At 41.4% G+C, this 18,415-nt stretch overlaps 1 protein-coding gene across 1 annotated transcript in view; it reads right to left on the bottom strand.

Moving 5' to 3' along the window:
• POLR1A (RNA polymerase I subunit A) overlaps positions 1-18,415 on the bottom strand; it is a 53,138-nt gene that overhangs the window by 31,482 nt on the left and 3,241 nt on the right. Inside the window, exons 3-13 of the mRNA XM_034771360.1 lie at positions 17,279-17,428; positions 17,095-17,202; positions 15,493-15,578; positions 15,261-15,370; positions 12,614-12,700; positions 11,751-11,853; positions 11,299-11,461; positions 8,770-8,943; positions 8,400-8,522; positions 5,688-5,915; positions 720-974 (exon numbers count right to left, since the gene is read on the bottom strand). Coding sequence (XP_034627251.1) covers positions 720-974; positions 5,688-5,915; positions 8,400-8,522; positions 8,770-8,943; positions 11,299-11,461; positions 11,751-11,853; positions 12,614-12,700; positions 15,261-15,370; positions 15,493-15,578; positions 17,095-17,202; positions 17,279-17,428 — 1,587 coding nt within the window. The remainder of the gene's footprint in view (positions 1-719; positions 975-5,687; positions 5,916-8,399; positions 8,523-8,769; positions 8,944-11,298; positions 11,462-11,750; positions 11,854-12,613; positions 12,701-15,260; positions 15,371-15,492; positions 15,579-17,094; positions 17,203-17,278; positions 17,429-18,415) is intronic.

Consider the following 18,415-nt stretch of genomic DNA (forward strand, 5'->3'; position numbering starts at 1 on the left):
TCCATTATGGGTGTATAAAAGCACAATAGTCCTGGTGTGAGGCGTTCTTCATGGTGACAGCGCCTCTCCCTCCAGTAAATATCTCCTAAACATTGACATTTCAGAGACATAGCTGGCCCCACACTCATTTTAAAAAAAGACAGCCACCTCCCCCAACCACTTCTTCAATTCTGTTAGCAATAATGAGACATTCTACTACCCTCGTGCCGACCTCTAAGTTCACCTTCCCCCAGTCACCTTGGGATCAGGGAGAGCAGTTGGCCGAGTGAGAAATATGTCATGGAGGATGAGTGGCAAATCAGAACTGGAAGGTATTAATGGCATTTCAGGGGCTCACACACAGGGGACAATATCAGCAATCAGGCACTATAAGAGTTAAAAGTAGGAGGAGGATCAATCCAGAGTATTTTAAGCACCCCGTCACCACAGTATATAAGTGTCAACCCCCAGGATTAGATGTCCAGGTTTCCCCACAAAATCCCCCTCACAAGCACAATTTGAGCCTGTGTTTGCAATTTTCATTCTTAAGTCTATAGCCACCAAGATCTAACACAATGGAGTATAGTTACTAGCCACCTTTGCCACCCCAAGAACACATTATGAAGCAAAGTTACCATTAAACAAAACAAACAACCCAAAGGAGCACTTTGAGGAAGGAAGAGGTTTCTAGAGATGTAAACAATTTATTTATCATCTTTCACTGAGATAGTTTTATTTACCTTAGGAACGAGATACTGTTCATCAGTGCAGGCTAACACGTAGGCTTCTGCCCGGCCCAGCTCGCTCTGAGGAAAATGAGCGTTCATTTCATCACCATCAAAATCAGCATTGTAGGCTTTGCAGTTGGCATAGTGAAGCCTCAGCACCTTTTCTCCTGGCAGGATCCTGGCCCGGTGGGCTTGGATGGACGGTCTGTGAAGGGTGGGCTGACGGTTCAGTAAGAGGACATCTCCATTTTTAAGATGGCGACATACCTATGAGAGAGATTTAATACAGTTCACCTGTTTATAAAGCATTCCAGTCTCTGATCGGAAAGAGAAACAATTTTAAACCCATTTGCACACACTAAAGCAGTTTTTCTCTATAATTTTCATTCTGTGAACCCCCTTTGAGTATCAGATCCAGTCCACTTACTTCCTCAACCACTCTTTCCCCTCTAGACCACATTCCAAGATTCTACAGAAACCAGAATTAGTTCCTCATGTTATCAAACCAGTTCAGCATCCCAGGTAAGATACAATCCCTCCTCCCCCTTCACAGTACGGTTTATCAAAGACTTTAGCATAATACTAAAAAGGAAACCTTTAAAATTCTGCCATGTGAGGGAAGAAAAAAATATCATTTACCTGGTTCTCTCTGAATTGGCTCAATAATCAGAAGGAGTATTATAATTCCAATATCAGACAGCCTAGAATAAGACAGCATGGTCAAGTGGATGGAGCACAGGACCAGAGGCCAGGGACTCCTGAATTCTAATTTCATTTTTGACACCAGCTTGCCAGGTGATCTTGACCATCACACCTCCCCTCATTATACCTAAGTTTCCCTTTCAATAGAACAGGTGCTAGAATACTTAACTTTGCAGTACTATTGTGATTACTTAAATTATTTGTACAAGTGATTTAAGCACATAAGACACTTAGAATAAAATACTAAACAAATGCTAAGGCACCCACAGCCTGAGCAGCTGCAGCAAACTTTCCAGGCATCACAAACAAATCTCTTTAAGAGGCTAAGCCTGGCATATTTCTGTGCTGAGTGCTCTCCACAGGCTGGTTAGTGGGTGCATTCAGCACATATTTTAGTGGTGAACTCAATTTTAAATGTTTGCTTTGCAGGTCACTTACAATCTAAAAACAAAAGGAAATTTTAAAGCTCCCTTTAAGTAACATGATAGCCGACTCCAACAGTCCTTAGGGAGAGGGAATTTATGATCACTGGAATTCCCCAGCCCTCGGAGATGATTCAATGACCAGAATAACCAAAAGTTTCCAAGAAGATACTTCAACTCTGACTCAGTGGATCCATGTGGCAGCTGCTTTAACTACCACCTTATGTCACAGGCCCTTTAAGCGCGCTCGGCTGTTTCCTTTCTACCCTTCTCTGCGGAATGTTAGACTGAATGGGCCGACAGCCAATGATGTTATACAATTTCAGGCTGATAAGAGTGCAGATATTGCTGTAATGGAAAGTGAACTCAGTATTGTCCTCCCCTGGAGCACACCCTGGAAATGCCTCAAATGTTCACAACTGTTGCCAAACTGCAAATGATTGAGCACTGCCCTTTCTAGCCCAAAACAAACAGCTTTCCTGCTTCTGAATAAATACCACAGCGAAGGCTTTTTATGGGGCTTCTGTAGGATTTGTTTTGGATGAGAGAAGAAGTTTACATCAAGGTTAGCCCTCACCTACCTCCAAAAATGTACGCAACAGCAGAGAAAGTTTATTTATTGATTTGGAGGGAGATGTGACGGGGTGGAATTATCTGCCAATGTTCCCAGCGGTTCACTATTTAAAGAAATTTCTAGAGGTATTTTAGTTCAGTCAGAAGTGACCATATTCTATACGATCTATGGTATTTATATGGCCCCCTTTACTGTCATATCTGAGCACCTCACAGTCTTGAACACATTTTTCCTCACAACACCCCTGTGAGGTAGGGCAGGGCTATTCTCCCCCTTTTACAGGTGGGAAATCTTAAATACTGAGACACTATGTCTAAGGCTACAATTTAGTCATGGGTATTTTTAGTAAAAGTCACAGACAGATCAGGGGCAATAAACAAAGTCAGGGCCAGTGACCTGTCCGTGACTTTTACTAAAAATATCCCTAACTAAATCTTAGGTGCTGGGGGAAAGGGGGCGCTCCAGCGGATGTGCTGCTCTGGGGAGGGGGGCAGCCCAGGGACCCGCTGCCGCTCCTCCGTGTGGCAGGCTACTTTGCATCACTGCTTAGGATTCAGTTTGAGATTTCTTGAAGATCTACAACTTGGCGCAAAGGCTGCTTGCTGGAGGTGGATATTACTGTCTATGTGGCAAAGGTACTGCTCTTCGTATTTGCAACAATTCACCTTGTTTCTGTTTTAAAAAACCTCTATGTTCAAGAACATTATACGAGCTCTCAGAATCTTAAGGCCTTTCATGAATTAAGAGCACCATTCCATAATACAAGTCCCCAAACAATGGTATACTGTGAGTCCCCAACTCTATTTAGGATAGAAGACTTTTTAATATAGATGTGGTGACCCTCTTTTCAGTCTTTCATAGCTTCAGTCGAATAAGCTATTCAGCTAATGTTGAGACAGCTTAATTTTCAGGCCCCAATTCACAGGTGCTCTTTTGCCACTTCCAACACAGCAGCAAAGAGCCAATTTCAAAACATGCCAAAGGTAAAATCTGAGGGGTCAAAGAAAATGCTGGTTTTGATACTCAGGCGTGAAAGCCATCTCCTGGAAATATTGGCAGATATGATGTACCCTGTTCAAATATTTGTCTCCCATTTCAGTATAGGTGCTAACAGCAGCTACCTTTCTCCATCTGCAAGTTTTCTTCTGAAAAGAGCATGAACATCAGTTACAGGATTGCATATCAGAGGGGAGATGAGACATCAGAGGCAACAGTTCAAACATCACATTTATGTAACAGTAACCTGAAATGTAGAAAGTGGAGCTTTGGGTTGGGAGCTAAGAATTCCTGCTCTGAAAGCGACCCTCCTCTGACGAGGCTTATTATCTCCTTGTGCCACAGGTTTCCCCATCTTGAAAACGGGGATAAATACTGACTTCACAGCAGGATGGAAAGATTTAAATCAAAAGGTACTTTAAAATTAGCGATTTAATCATTTAATCCAGCAAACAGGAAATCTTATTTTGAATTTGTACCTTTCAGTTATTTTCCTAAAGAAAGATTCATTCTCATGTAATGGTTATGCCAACCAAACATGTTGCAACCAAACGTAGCCTCTACACTGAATTTGGTACTTCTTTGTGCTAACCAGGAGGATATGTTATACCCACACAAAATGTATTTAAGCAGTTATATAGCTTAGCATACATTTATTCAGATTCTTAATTTTAATTCAATTACGAAAGTACAAAAACAACTTTTTAAAATTGTTTTTATTATTTAAATAAGCTAACTTAAATGTGCTGGATACATAAGAAAAAGGTTTATCAAAACATATTTGGCATTTTAAACTGATTTACTAAACAAAAGTAGTATTAACTGTAGCTAGGAAATTGATGGATTGTTCCCCGGTCACCATGGGCCAGATTTTCAAAGGTACTCAGCTGCCTAATGATGCAGATGGGGTTATATCAGGGTGGTCTGTTCTCTTAGAAGGGTAGTAGGGATCATGGCCAGTCACACCCTGTTCATGACATAGCCCCTTTAAAGAGAAAAGTGATCGAGGGAAAAGCAGAGTAGCTGAGGAATGGGGGCCAGATGCTGATCAGGCAGCTACCTCCTAAACATGATAAAACCAGGTTCTCTCAACTCCTAAGTGGTTTCTCAACTTTGAACGAACTAGTTCAAATTAAGGAAATATTCTCTCTGAACCTGACTCACTACACTGAAACCAAAAGTACGGAATATGAAGTATTTACGTTTTTTCCAAATATAAGTATCAGCATTTGCTCAACTGTAAAGATTGAAAATAGTGCAATACAAGACACGATATATTTATAAAGCTTGAGTTGAACTAAAAGATAAAGATGGTTTCCCTCTGATTTTATATATAGATTTTAAAAAGCAGCACCCTTTAACCCATTAAAAATTTGAGAACTCATATATGCAGCATTTTTAATTTATTTAAATGAAGCAGCATTTTAAAAATGTATTTAATTTATTTTAATAGCTTATAGTAAGTTTAGATTTTTAGGCTGCCAATTTCAAATTTAATTTTAAACAGGTTTATTTTTAAAAAGAAAACTGTATTTGATTTAAATAAAATAAATCTGATATTTGATTTTTTTTAAATCAGGTTTTTATTCACCCTACTTCATAACATGGTGAAGGTTTATTTTAGGTCTATGAAGGGCTTTGAGCTAACTGGACCCACTGAAACGCTAAATACACCTCTACCCCAATATAACGCGACCCGATAGAACGTGAATTTGGATAGAGTGCGGTAAAGCAGTGCTCCGGGGGGTGGGGGGCGGAGAGGGGCTGCGCACTCCGGCGGATCAAAGCAAGTTCGATATAATGCAGTTTCACCTATAACGCGGCAAGATTTTTTGGCTCCGGAGGACAGCGTTATATTGGGGTAGAGGTGTATTAAATGGGTATGCAGAACTACAGTTGTCAGGATTGTCAGCATGGTATCTTGACAATAATATTAAAGTATAACAAAGAAAAGGATGAAAAAAAACCAAAGTTTCATGGCTAAAAGAAACCGTATTTCGCTAGCTAAATCCGCCCAGACCTCCAAGAGAAGCAGCATTCGTTACCTTTACAGGATTGGGAAGTCATGCAAACACCAAGAATTCAAGTGAAATGCAGGAAAGAAAAATTCCCTGCACCTAGAAGTTGTTCATTTCTCCTCAGACATCCACATGAGCTTCTCTAGCCACCAGAGGAAAAGGTGAGGTACCTGGAACATTGGTCCAGCTTCACTTTGTAACCGGCTTCAACAGCCCCCATCTCCAAAAAACTCTTTACCCTGCTGGGTTGGGTTTGCATAGTACTCACAATTTTCATTCCTGGTTTTGGGGCTCCAGTGGAAGGAGTGAGGAGCTGTTTAGCTATGGCTTCCCTCTGGGTCTGGTTGGTCGCACTCAACACCGTACGTGACCCGTCTTCATTAACGACCATGGAGGCACCGGGGTGAACATTTGGACCGTTTAGGACAGCCTGCCTCAGTTCTTTGACATTCCACGGAGTTACTGGCTGAGGGTAAGTCAGTTTGGTCGCAAATACCTAACCGGGAAGAAAAACAGGCACAATGATCAATGAACATGGCACTGCTGAACAGCAGCCAGTCGACAGACAGCTGAGTTTTTATTTCCAAAAGGTGCTGGGCACTTGGAAGAAAGATGAGGTGTAACCCAGCCATTTCTCCTATAATCCACACCCACCCTTCAGGCCCCACAATACTGTTACCATCTCTTACAATCTAGGATATAGGATCTTTGATTTACCAAAAGGCATGAGGACAGATCCAACATATGACTTTTTAATTTAAGTTTTGTTTTAAATCTCCTTATATCAGGACATTTTTTTTACAAGTATCAGTAGCCTTCTAAATAAACCATTTATTTATAATCTTCTTTCAGCTCTAGTAAATCAAACTAAGTAATTTTTTCCCTTGCCACATATCAGTCACTGCAAAACAAAGTAACTGGTTGCTGGATTTAGGCTTAAAATGGTACTAGTGACTCAGAATGACAACTCTAGAACCACACATGAATGTAAACTAAGAAGAAAACTGAAATCCAGAAATATCAGTGACAGAAACTGCAACCCCATGCAGTATCTTTGGGGACCATTGTATTTACTTTATAAATGGTTTATATAGCGTTGCGTTCTTCTCTATGAGGAATCATAGAATATCAGGGTTGGAAGGGACCTCAGGAGGTCATCTAGTCCAACCGCCTGCTCAAAGCAGGGCCTAATCCCAACTAAATCATCCCAGCCAGGGCTTTGTCAAGCCTGATCTTAAAAAACCTCTTAGGAAGGAGATTCCACCACCTCCCTTGATAACCCATTCCAGTGCTTCACCACCCTCCTAGTGAAAAAGTTTTTCCTAACATCCATCTGAAGAGTTATAACTCCTTGCTGGAACTAAAACCAGTGGAGACCGATTACCCCTGTGATAGTGAACAAGTCTGGAGAAGCACCACCTCTTGGTGGTTCAGGCTGTTTCTCAGAGACTAGGGAAACAAATACAGGGATTCTTGTATAAAAAGGATGAGCTTGAACTAACTTGTGGTCTTCCTTTCAGTTCAGCAAATGGACAGGACCTTCTGTCCAAGGAAAGGCTTTGCCTCTTGCTGCAGTGCTGGAAGGGGTGTGGGCCTACCAGACTCCCCATGTGAAATATGGGCGATTTCTGGTGTATGTGTGTAGGAAACATTGTATAAAAAATATATATATTTGTTATACATCTATGTGCTTTCCTCTGTTAAGAATAAATGTACTCTGCTGAGTCACAGTTGTGTGGTAACTTCTACGTGCTGGCAATACACTGTTCATAGCCCAGGGAGAGAAAGCAACCCATAGGAGTTGGCCTTTAGGCAGACTGACTTGCTGGGGATATCAGTGTACAGCAGGGCGCTGTGCAGCTTTAAAAACACTGTTCAGAAGGGAGTGGGCACAAAGGTCCCTGCCCACAATCAGGTGACAGCTGAAGGTCTGAAGTCCTGACTGGGTGCCCCTAGAGAGGACCCCAAAGGTGGCATGCAGGGGCAATGACCCCAAAACTGTGATAATTGCCATATTCAAGAATTTTCACTTCTAACAAATATATTTCTGTCTCTTCTTTGTGGTTTCACTATGATAAATGGGAAAATTTGTTCCTTCTCTGTTGTGTTCCCCCTGAAGACAAGTAGAAAAATCCATTAACTGGTTATATATAAGAACAGAAATCATGATTTTATTTTCCAAAAGCAAACAGCTGATGACAAAAGAAAAAAAATGCATCAGTCACAGATCCATGAGTCTTAGACAGTGAAATGGAAAAGTTGATGTTATGAGAACAGCCCAAGTCTCTAAGCTAATTAAACTCCACAAGCAGGAGCAAGGGAAACGTGACTGAAGTAAAAAAAAAAAAAAATTAACAAAATCACAGTAACACGTCCCTATAGGCCTTGTTGCACAGGCTGAGAATTCCAGCCACCATCATTAGCAGAACTTGCAGGTCTTCAGAAGTGCCAGCAAGAGCTTCCCTTAAGTGCAGTTCTCTCTTTGGGAGGAAACTGCAAGTCAGTAGGGAAGGAATTAAGGCAGCTTTGCACCAATGACTCAGCACACTACATCTACCTAAAGCTTGGCACAGGCTGCTGTGATGTTACAAAATGCAACATGCAAAGACCAGGGATAGGAAAATGGGAGCCAAGCTCTACTTAAAATGTTCAGTGGTTGTCAAGCTCCCATGACCCAAATTCAGACCTTTCTCCTTCCAATCTCTTTCTCAGAGGCAATATTTAGTATAACAACTGGCAAATTTTCTGGTCTTCAACTATCTTTTTATTAACACAGATGTAACCGTCAGATTACACGTAAGGGAGATCCGCTTTGCAGGACTATGGAGATACTGTGAGAATGAGGGGATGTGGGGTAAGAGACTGGATCAGCCAGTGAATATACAAAATTTCAAATTGGTAACTACATTGTCAAATATGCTACACTGCAATCCCACCTACAGGGTTGTCCTAACAAACATAATACTTTATTTTCCCTTACCATAGGAATACCAATCTCATTGGTAGCAATGTACATGTCAGGGCAAATGACTGACCGAGCAGCGTAATCCACACGTTTTCCCATCATGTGCTTGCGGAACAGTCCTTCCTTTTTCTCCAGTATCTTTGAAAGTAGAAATTAAAAGAATGATAAGACAAAAAAATGCAGATGTTACAAATATACTGTATCAAAGTATCCAACGAGTCAGTCAAACACACTAGATACTATAGTGATGAGTGCCATGGAAATGCCTACAAATTAAACACAACTACTTCACTTTTCATACTTATTCCCTTCGTGCTTCTCTCTATAGCTGTCTCTTACCACACAAAGTCTAGTGAAGTCTGTTTGAGACTTCCTTGAGACTCACCTGACGGATACCAGGGTATTTTTCTGTCATTAATTTGTCCATGTCACTGTCGAACACAATATTGACATGGCTCTGAAGACGAATCCAAATGTTGTACAGTTTATCTGCAGTGCTCTGTCCTGAGATCATAGCCAGGACTGAACGATCCAGTGATTCCAACGGCTCATCTGTCACCTGTAGAAATGTAGGAGAACCCGGATTTAAAAAATTCAATTCCTGTTTTACCAGCCTTGTGTTTATAGCATTAAGCTCTCAAAGGAAATCACAGATGAAACATCACTCATTTTTGTCCATCTGATTAAAGCTAAGAAACCCAATGAAATCACTAACAAGATAAATGTTACTTTTAGATTATTTCAACATACTGTTCTGAAACCTCAAAAATTAAACCAGGTCAGGCCTCGTTAGCCCCTGGATAGGAGACTTCCAAGGAAAACAATAGGTAACACACGGCAATAGGGATTCAATAGTTGGTAATCAAATAAATGGCAGTTTCCCATCTGAGTCAGCATTGAGTGAGTGACCCAACAAAGTGCTAGGAGCCACCCTCTTTTAGATAAAAATAATCCAAGATCCTAATTTCTCACAATCATTAAAAACCCTATGCCATTTTTTTCATGAGGTATTACAGTCTGTGCCACGGACAATTTCCAAACACAGTTAATTACATGACTACCTCAAGCAGTTTCAAATAGCTGAAGATGCAGCTCCACCTAGTGGTGAAACTCAGTGATTAAAGTAATTTACAATGCCTTCAAGGATGTTATTGCAATGAATGTAAATCAAAAGGAGTATTTAGTTTAGCTGATGCCAAGCATCAGAGCTCATAACATACAGCAAGCCTGGACTATATACCAGGAGAGGGGCACTCAACTGGATTACAGTTTATTTCTAGTCCTACTTTTTTTTTTTAGGTTTAGCATGTTTCAAACTGGAATTGGGAAGTTCCTCTCCCAGCTAAAAGGTGCAAGAGTTTCTTACCTGAGGATGAGAAACACAGAACATGTTTGACAGAGACCCAGGACTGTAATTTACCATATGTTTGTACAGCACCTAGCATAACAGGGACTGACCTAGTTAAAGCCTGTAAGTGCTACCTCAATCTAAATGTTAAAAAAATATAAATCATAATAATGGAAGTAAAATATTTGGATGCCACTCCACAGTCAGGAGTGCAACTATAAAGGAGAGCACTTAAATCTGGGCAAGAAAAGTTCCTATGCATGTGTTGGGCATACCCGGCTTGCAGCTAAAGTGGCTCACATGTTAAATTCAGAAATCATCGGTACAGGGCTTCCCCAGCATTCCCCTTGCAGCTCTCAACATGATCCAACTGGGAAATGACGTGGGTCTGGATGTTTCAGAGGGTTGATGACTGGATATGGCGCTTTCCACTTCTAGTTCACCCATGTGAAAACAACTTAGGTCAGCAGTGACTGAACATTGTTACCAACTAACTCAGAGGTGGGCAAACTACAGCCTGTAGGACTGTCCTGCCCGGCCCCTGAGCTCCCGGCCAGGGAGGCTAGCCCCCGTCCCGTCCCCTCTCCTCTGCAGCCTCAGCACGCCACACCGCCATTGCTCTGGCCCGCCGTTCCTGTCAGGCAGCGCAGGTGGCGTGGCTGGCTCCAGCCAGGTGGCGAGCTCCTGCTGTTCTGAGCAGCATGGTAAGGGGACGGGGAGGTTGGATAAGAGGCAGAGGGTCTCGGGGGCAGTTGGATAGGTGTGGGAGTCCCGGGGGGGCAGTCATGGGACAGGGAGTGGTGGGGTTGGATAGGGGGTGGGGTTCCGGGGGGCCTGTTTGGGGGCGGGGCAGTCAGGGGGCGGTTGGGGCAGGGGTTCCAGAAGGGGGCGGTCAGGGGACAAGGAGCAGGGGGAGTTGGATGGGTCGGGAGTCCTGAAGGGGGAGATAAGTGGGAGGGGGCGGATAGGGGGCGGGGGCCAGACTGTTTGGGGAGTCACAGCCTTCCCTACCCGGCCCTCCATACAGTTTCTCAATGCCAATGTGGCCCTCAGGCCAAAAAGTTTGCCCACCCCTGAACTAACTGCTATTTTGTGGCCTGTGTGAATTAGCGGATGCCAGCCTAGCTACTAAGGGGCAGTACCCACAACTGGCACTGCTACGCCTCAGAAGCTAAATTGCCCCTTACCCACAATGGTAATCCCACTTCCTGCATCTCAGCAATGATGTATGTTCAGAGCAGCATGGCAGAAACTTCTACTTTGGTGGTCTGTGCCGTACCAACCCAGTGAACTAGTGGCCCATTCTCTCTCATACACACCAAACATTCGCTTTATTAATAAATGCGGAAAAATCAACAATAGAAGTCTGTGAGCAAACTGCTTTTCCCTTGCAGCAGGCCTCCTTGGGACAATACCACACAAGCCCAGCCAGGTAGAGACCCTTTCCAGTCATAAATGGCCTGCTGACCCACTCTTCGATCTTTATTAGAGCAGTTTTAATGAGAGTCTTCTTGACTTTTACATTATTTTTTCACTTTGGATACTCGGGTATGCAGCAGCTCTTACCTTCTGGATTTCATTCTCTACAAGCTTTATTGGTTGACTTTGTTCTTGAGCCATGAAAGCCAGAAGCTTCCTTATTAATTGGACATCTTTCATGACAGCCTGCAAGTTCACAGTTTGACCATTTGTAAACATCTGGTCTCCAAGACGATTCACAGGACGATACCTAAGGCAGGTTGTACTTATTATACAGGGATAAAGCCAACAGAAACAACCTCCTGCTCTTCCCCCCGCCATCTTCATTGCATTAGAAATAGCAATGTGAACTAACAGTTCCCTTGCAACCTTTACAGGCAACACTGTCATGCTGAAAGATCACTCCACTTACAATTACATTGCTCTTCTAACATTGTAACAGAGCAGTACCTATACCCTAGGAGTCTGCATTTCTGACTTTTGCAAACAGTATGTGCTAATAACTAATTTCTATTAAGTTTCACAAGAAGTTTTGTTACCTTGAAGGTGGAACCACAAGGAGATCTAGAAAGAACATATCAGGGCTGAATCCTGAATTCTCACCAACCTCCAGACCAGAGAAGAGGTGATTTAAAAAGAAACCTAAGTAGTACAATCAGAGAAGAGATAAAACTTGAATTAGGTCTGCTGTACTCTAGGCATTCAAACTCACAACTGCATTTGGTGATGGACTAATGGCATTTAACTGGATTAAACATCAAGACCAAATGCTAAATATCAATGGCTTCCACCACACAGACAACTTAAATTATTGACTCGTCTGTTATTTCTTGTCCTTACGCTATTATAACCTTCAAGGTTTCGTTTTATATACGCATGTCCTTGGGTTCCTATTACTTGCTATAAGGGGGCAGGAGGTTCTGTATTACCAAACAGCCAACTGAAAACACTTCGAATTAGCCTATCGCTTAGCAATATCCTATTTGGTTTTCCACATCTCTCCAAAGAGCCATATGAGCAAATGTCAATGATGTTTCACAGGATATTATGTTCCACTCCCCCACGCCACTTGGTCTCATTGTGTATACAATATATACTAGACCTGTATTCCATACAAAAACAAAACAAACAAACAAAAAAACTCTATAATAAGAGAACATTTAGGTTGTAAACCAAAGAAATACCAGAATTTAGGTCGCCTGTATAATCTTATTTCTGCATATGTATTATGATACAGATTTTAATTTAATCCCCAATTTGGATCATTATGCTGGGCACTGTACAAAGTAAAGAAACAATATCTGCCCTGATAAGCTAAAGAAACAAATATGAAAGGTAGGGGATAGGGTACAACATATAAGCATTGAGAAATCTGAAGTAGTTTTGGTCTAACAATAGTTACCTTCGTTCTTCCACAGAGCCACAATGTGGTCTTTGGCAGTGATGGGTGTCAAGTACCCTCTTTTCCCCAACTGAGTTTCATCTATAACTGAGGGGTGAAAAAAAAATATTTTGATATATTCCCTTTGGATAGTAATTGTGAAAAAGTCAACTTCTGTTTCCAGTTAAAGGAATGGAAAGGAGCAAATCAACAGAAAACACAACTGACTGAGCACCATTTGCTGTCATCTGCAAATGACAGCACTTTATTAATGCAACCTATGTTCTGGGGAAATCAAGTCAAGTAAACCAACTGCTTCTCCAATAAGTAAAATTAAAATATGCATGATATGACAGTCCTGCTGCTGGTCACAGTCAACAGAACTGAAACAATGAAAGCCAAGTTTGACATATATAGATTTGGAGATGTGTAGAGGTCCAGATTAGTTAAACAGGAAAAAATTTACCATAGGGAAAATGTATCCGATTTCACATGAAATATTTCCTGTCTTCAAGTAATAAATCCACAGATCTGGTACAATAGAGCTACAGATTGCTTGCCTGCTTTGGGCAGAACCAGGATCTGTCAGTCACTGGCAGCAAGGGAATGAATGCCCTGGCTCCAAAAGGTCCCTTCAATTGTGACAGCTTCTACAGCCAGAATTCCATCTTACCTCCTAGAGACTGTGTTAACTATACAGTGGGGAAAGAAATTAAACAATACTTTCTCCTACTGTTGAGCATAGGGATAATTTCCCCCAAATAAATTAAACCTGCATCTTAGGATGTCCATTTCTCTTTCTATTATGGATGACTGATTCCTTTGTCTCCAGGGTGTGCCAGAAGCATGGACCTTGTTACTCAAAAAGAGGACATATTCAGTAAGCTCACATATTTTTCTTCATACTGAGACCCACAGATCAGTTACAATGAGATCTTCACAGCAGTGTGCCTCCTGGGACGGAAGGCAAGATCGTTCTTTAAACACTGATATCCAGAACCAAGACATGTTAGATTCTCTCTATCTTTCCCCTACAAAGGCACTAAGGCCTGGAAATGACTTCTGCCAAAAATATCATTGTCTAACGACTGGATGACCAATAGGTAGAATTTGGTGAATTTATATGGCCACCTAGCCCACCTCATTACAGGAGATATAAGACTTCTCTGCCATGGAATTGTCTGGGCTCTTAAAGACTGGCCTTTGAAGGCTAATAGAAGGAAGCATATTTCTTGAATATGCTTTGAGAATGAATGCTATGAAGAATGTGAGGACTACTTGTCTGACCTAGAAGTACAATACTGCATCTCAGAGAAAGTTCTAAAATTTGGAAACTCATCCGATTAAAGGTAGCAGCTACTTTAATGGTTAGAAAGTACAACAATATCATCCACAGGGGTTTAACTGATGGCATAAGGACCAAAATGAGGTCTCAAAGTTGTGCTCTATGACCTTGTAGGAGTGAAATCTGAGTAGTCACCCAAAGGAAACGTTTAATGTTGGGAATTGCAAAAAACACCCCACAATAACACACACTCTTGAACATGCAGAGAACAACAATGCAGAGCTTTGACACTCATCCACCCACATTACAACCCCTTGGAAGAAAGTCAAGGTACTTTCACTTATTTTATCATGGTAGTTAAATCCAGGTCTTTGCATCAGTCAGTAGAATAAGATGTCTGTTGACATCCTTTTAGTGTCTAAGAAAGGATTAATCACCAAATCCATTTTAAACCTGGACAAAGGATCAGTCTTTCAATAATAGACCTCCTCTGTGAGAAAAGTATCAGGAGGTCCAATGCTAGGCTAATCAGGGCTGAGAATCAGTCTCTTCAGCCTAAACAGCACAAAAACAATATCACTGATATCCTTTTATCCTTGTCTTTGGTCCTAAGGAGTAGAGGAAAGACATACAGCAGAGGCCATTGCCAGCTTTAGAACACTGTCACTTCACATCCCTGGTCCTCACATGTGGAGAGACAACAAGATGCTTTATTGCAGATGCAAAGAGGTCAATCAGCAGCCCACCAAATTGACTAATGAGTGAAGATACCTCCAGGTGCAGGTTCCACTCTGCTTAATCCAGCTTCTGTCTTGTAAACCATTCTGCCTTGATGTTCATCTCTGATGTACAGTGCATACAGAGATAGGAAACTGCTCTTCCCATGATGAGAGTTTATTTTCTCTGTGGGATTATCATTTTCTTCCTAGTTTGTTTATAAAATCCCAGGGACATGTTGCTTGTTATGACCAGAGAAGACTGGTGTCTATGGAAGGAAGAGAGCTCCAAGACATTGATGAATCACTGAGTTACAGCTGGTGGATGTTTGTGCTTTCTCAGGCTAGCTCTCTCCCTGAAATCACAGCAGGGGTGCCAGTCGCTACAGCAACTCAGAAAGCAAAGCCAAATTATTGAGCTGACTTATAAGTCAGATATTTGAAATAAAAAGCTGTAATTTTCCTCAGACAGAGTACTGGTGTTTTCTCTGCAGCAGGGTGGGCTGGTTAAGCAGAGAAAACTGGAGGAAACTTTTAGGTCTGGCTATGCCCCTGAGTTGCAAGCATGCTGAAGTGCCCATTGTAGTTGATCTGTGGACCTTAAGTAAGTTGAAAAATACAAATATTATACTACTATTTGCACAGAACAAATAGATAGATATTTTACTTGCTGGTTCCTCCAAGATGGCCTCTTTGCCAGACTTCTGCTGTACCACAGTGGGGTAGGTTACTGTCAATTTGCTATTGTGCTCTTTCCGTACCAGTGATCTTCTAGATCTTGAAGAAAAATAGGAAAAACAAAAGTCAGTGTAATGGTTTGCAGTGTTCAAATGACTATTTACATTACACAATATAAATCCACAAGGCTACTTGCTTTCTCTGCACACAGTCATACTTACTTGCAGTTTGGGCATCTCTTTGAAGTCATATGCAGTTTCCAAAACTGTGCAATCAGTTTACTCCTACACTCACACACATTTTTTACCTAGAAGGGAGAAAAATAAAACAAAACCCAAAACCTTAAAAATGACATAGTGAAAATAAAAGCTACAATTTAAGAAGTACACACACAAAACAAATTTTATTTCTAATGCTGAATAATAGCAATTAATTAAATTTGCCTTTATTGATTACATTCATGCCTTAATCACCTTAATTTCCTCTTCAACTGAGATTCTCCCAAATTCTCCAGAGACCCAAAGATTCCCCAGACTTTTTTAATCCACCCTATATGTGGCTAACAATCTTTCAGACAAGAATAAATTGTTGGATACATTTTGGCCAGAGGGATCACTGACTGATGGAAGACGCTGCCTGACACCTAACTGAGACTGTGTGCATGTGTCTTGTCTTAAAAGTGCTCCTGGTACCTGGTGGCTTAGAGAATGGGACAGGAAATTAAATCTAGGACTTAAGGTAGTGTTGACATTAGATTTTTGAAATGTCTTCCCCCTACTGCCTTAGCCCCAGCACTGCTATGCTGATGCAGAAACGCTAGTGTAGACAGAGTACGGGTGTTTTTACCATGTTATGTAACCTGATCATATAAAGTCCTCTGTGAGAACTTACACTGCTGTCAACGGGAGTCCGACATGCAGCAGGATTGCAGGATAAGGCACCTGTAAGTATCCTATAAGTAGAACTGGTAGGAGAATACATCTGTCCTCAGAAATAGACAATGTGTTAGCATTTTAACTGTCACAATAAGGCTTTGCAGTTATCCCCCACCCCCTACTGAGGCTGACAAGCAGTGGGGTGTCAACATTTCCGTTACTGCTAGTTTCACTGTTTAAGTCTAAACCCAAGACTACGCTAGTGGTTCTTTGCAGTCAGAAACTACAAATTTTGAGTGAAAGCTTAAATTGTGTAGAAAACAGAAAAATCTGTGAAGCGGCAGCATATCTTCAGAATCTGCAGATTTTTCATGCCAAAGGATTTTTGTTGTCATACGAATGCTTAAGAGCTTCATTATAGCAACATTCCTCTCACATGGAACAAGTGACAAACTCAAGAAAGAAACATTGTAGGCAAATTACTTTACCTAATTATAGCTATTCCGTGGCTTGTTCACATAGGCTATCCGAAGATATTTAGATACATGCAAAATATTCTTGACTTCTTAAAAAGGACCTGCTACAGCCTCAAGTACATAATATTTGCAAGATGGCTTTGATGACTGTTAGTTTAATCTCATTTACATAATTATTCTCAAAGCACTATTGAATTATTTCCCTTCACACGTACATACAAAACGACACACGCACACACACACACCATAAACAACTCTCTTTTGGGATAGTGCTAAGTTATCTTATCCTCTTATGGATCCAATGGCAGCTCCACTATAAACACTTGGCCACAAGTCACCTTTTTTTCCTCTAAAGCAGCCGAATTCACAATTTTGGGATAAAATCTGGAGATACCTAACCAAGCTACTTATTTAAAGGAGGTACACACATGGCAAGCCTGAGATTCCAAGAAAGATCACTTATTCTACTCACATGTGAGCACTCATCTCCTAGCTGATTATTTTGTAATATTTCATTCGCATGACGATTTAACTCTTCTTCAATGTCTAAACCAGATGCATCTGTGTTTTCATCCAAAAACTGAAAGACAGAGAAAGAGGAAATTAGCATCATCACACCTTTACAATGCTGCAAACTCAAACAGGAGGATACCTACCCTATTCAGGATGGCCTCAAGATCACAGACCGCATGAAGCAACCCCTTCTCCAAGACCTTCAGCTGGCTAAGCAATAGGTGAACCACAGCTCGAGTACAGGTCAGCAAGTGACAGTTTAAACAAGAACCTCGGATCAGAAGGTATAATTTCTGAAAAGAAAAGAAAAATCAGTCTGGTAGATTTAATGGTGTGGAAAATAGAACTACTGGAGGGAAGCTGACTCGTTTTAAGGAAAATGCCAGTGTTATTTAGAAGACTGAAGTTACTTGTCAGCAATACAGAAAGTCTCTAGCTTCCAATGCTTTCAAACAGTGAAGTGTTTCCTTGAGGCCCTGAGCCCACCAATAAGAGCCAGCTTCTCCCTCCACATCCCGGAGAACAGCAGAACTGTTTCATTTTATTTCTATTCAGGTTCATATACCATACCCCTCGCCATGGCATCTGAGACTCTATGCCCTGATCAAGGAGAAAGAGGCATCAAGAGGTAGCATCCTGCTTCAAAACAGCTGTTGAGGCTCAAAGTGAAGGACCTTTTAATATTTATAAGAGTTAGTCTGGGGAAAATAGCCACCCACTGATTTTGAATTAGCTGCAGCATGTTAGAGATGTGAGACTTCGGGCATGGACAGCACTTCCCAGGATCAGGCACGCATGGAGTGCCCGCAAGCACTACTGAAATCAACAGGAGTTCAGCATCTCTCTTCAGGCACTCAGAATATTGCAGGATGTAGCTCTTAGGGCTTTCCTTCACTTGAATATTTACCTAAACACCTATTCCAGAATTTTGGACTAGTGATTTGGTATCAGCCCGTGTGATTACTCTTACTCCACAATACCTATTTAAATAAATTTCCAAGTGTAGGCGAGCCCTTAGTGTCTGTAAAGGCCTTTGAGATCTTTGGATAATAAGCAATATGAATTAAATGCTAAACTGAAGTATTATTACTAATTTGTTTCAGTCATCAAATTGTGTTTAACCAAGGCACATCTTACACTAAATGGCACCATTCAAGTATTACGTTCTCAATACCTCATAAATAAGGCTGCGAGACTGTCACGGAGGTCACAGAAGTCATGGATTCTGCGACTTTCCAGGACCTCCATGGCTTCTGCAGCCGGCAAGTGCAACTGACCTT

Source organism: Trachemys scripta, chromosome 5 (genome assembly GCF_013100865.1).
Source record: "Trachemys scripta elegans isolate TJP31775 chromosome 5, CAS_Tse_1.0, whole genome shotgun sequence".
NCBI lineage: Eukaryota > Metazoa > Chordata > Testudines > Emydidae > Trachemys > Trachemys scripta.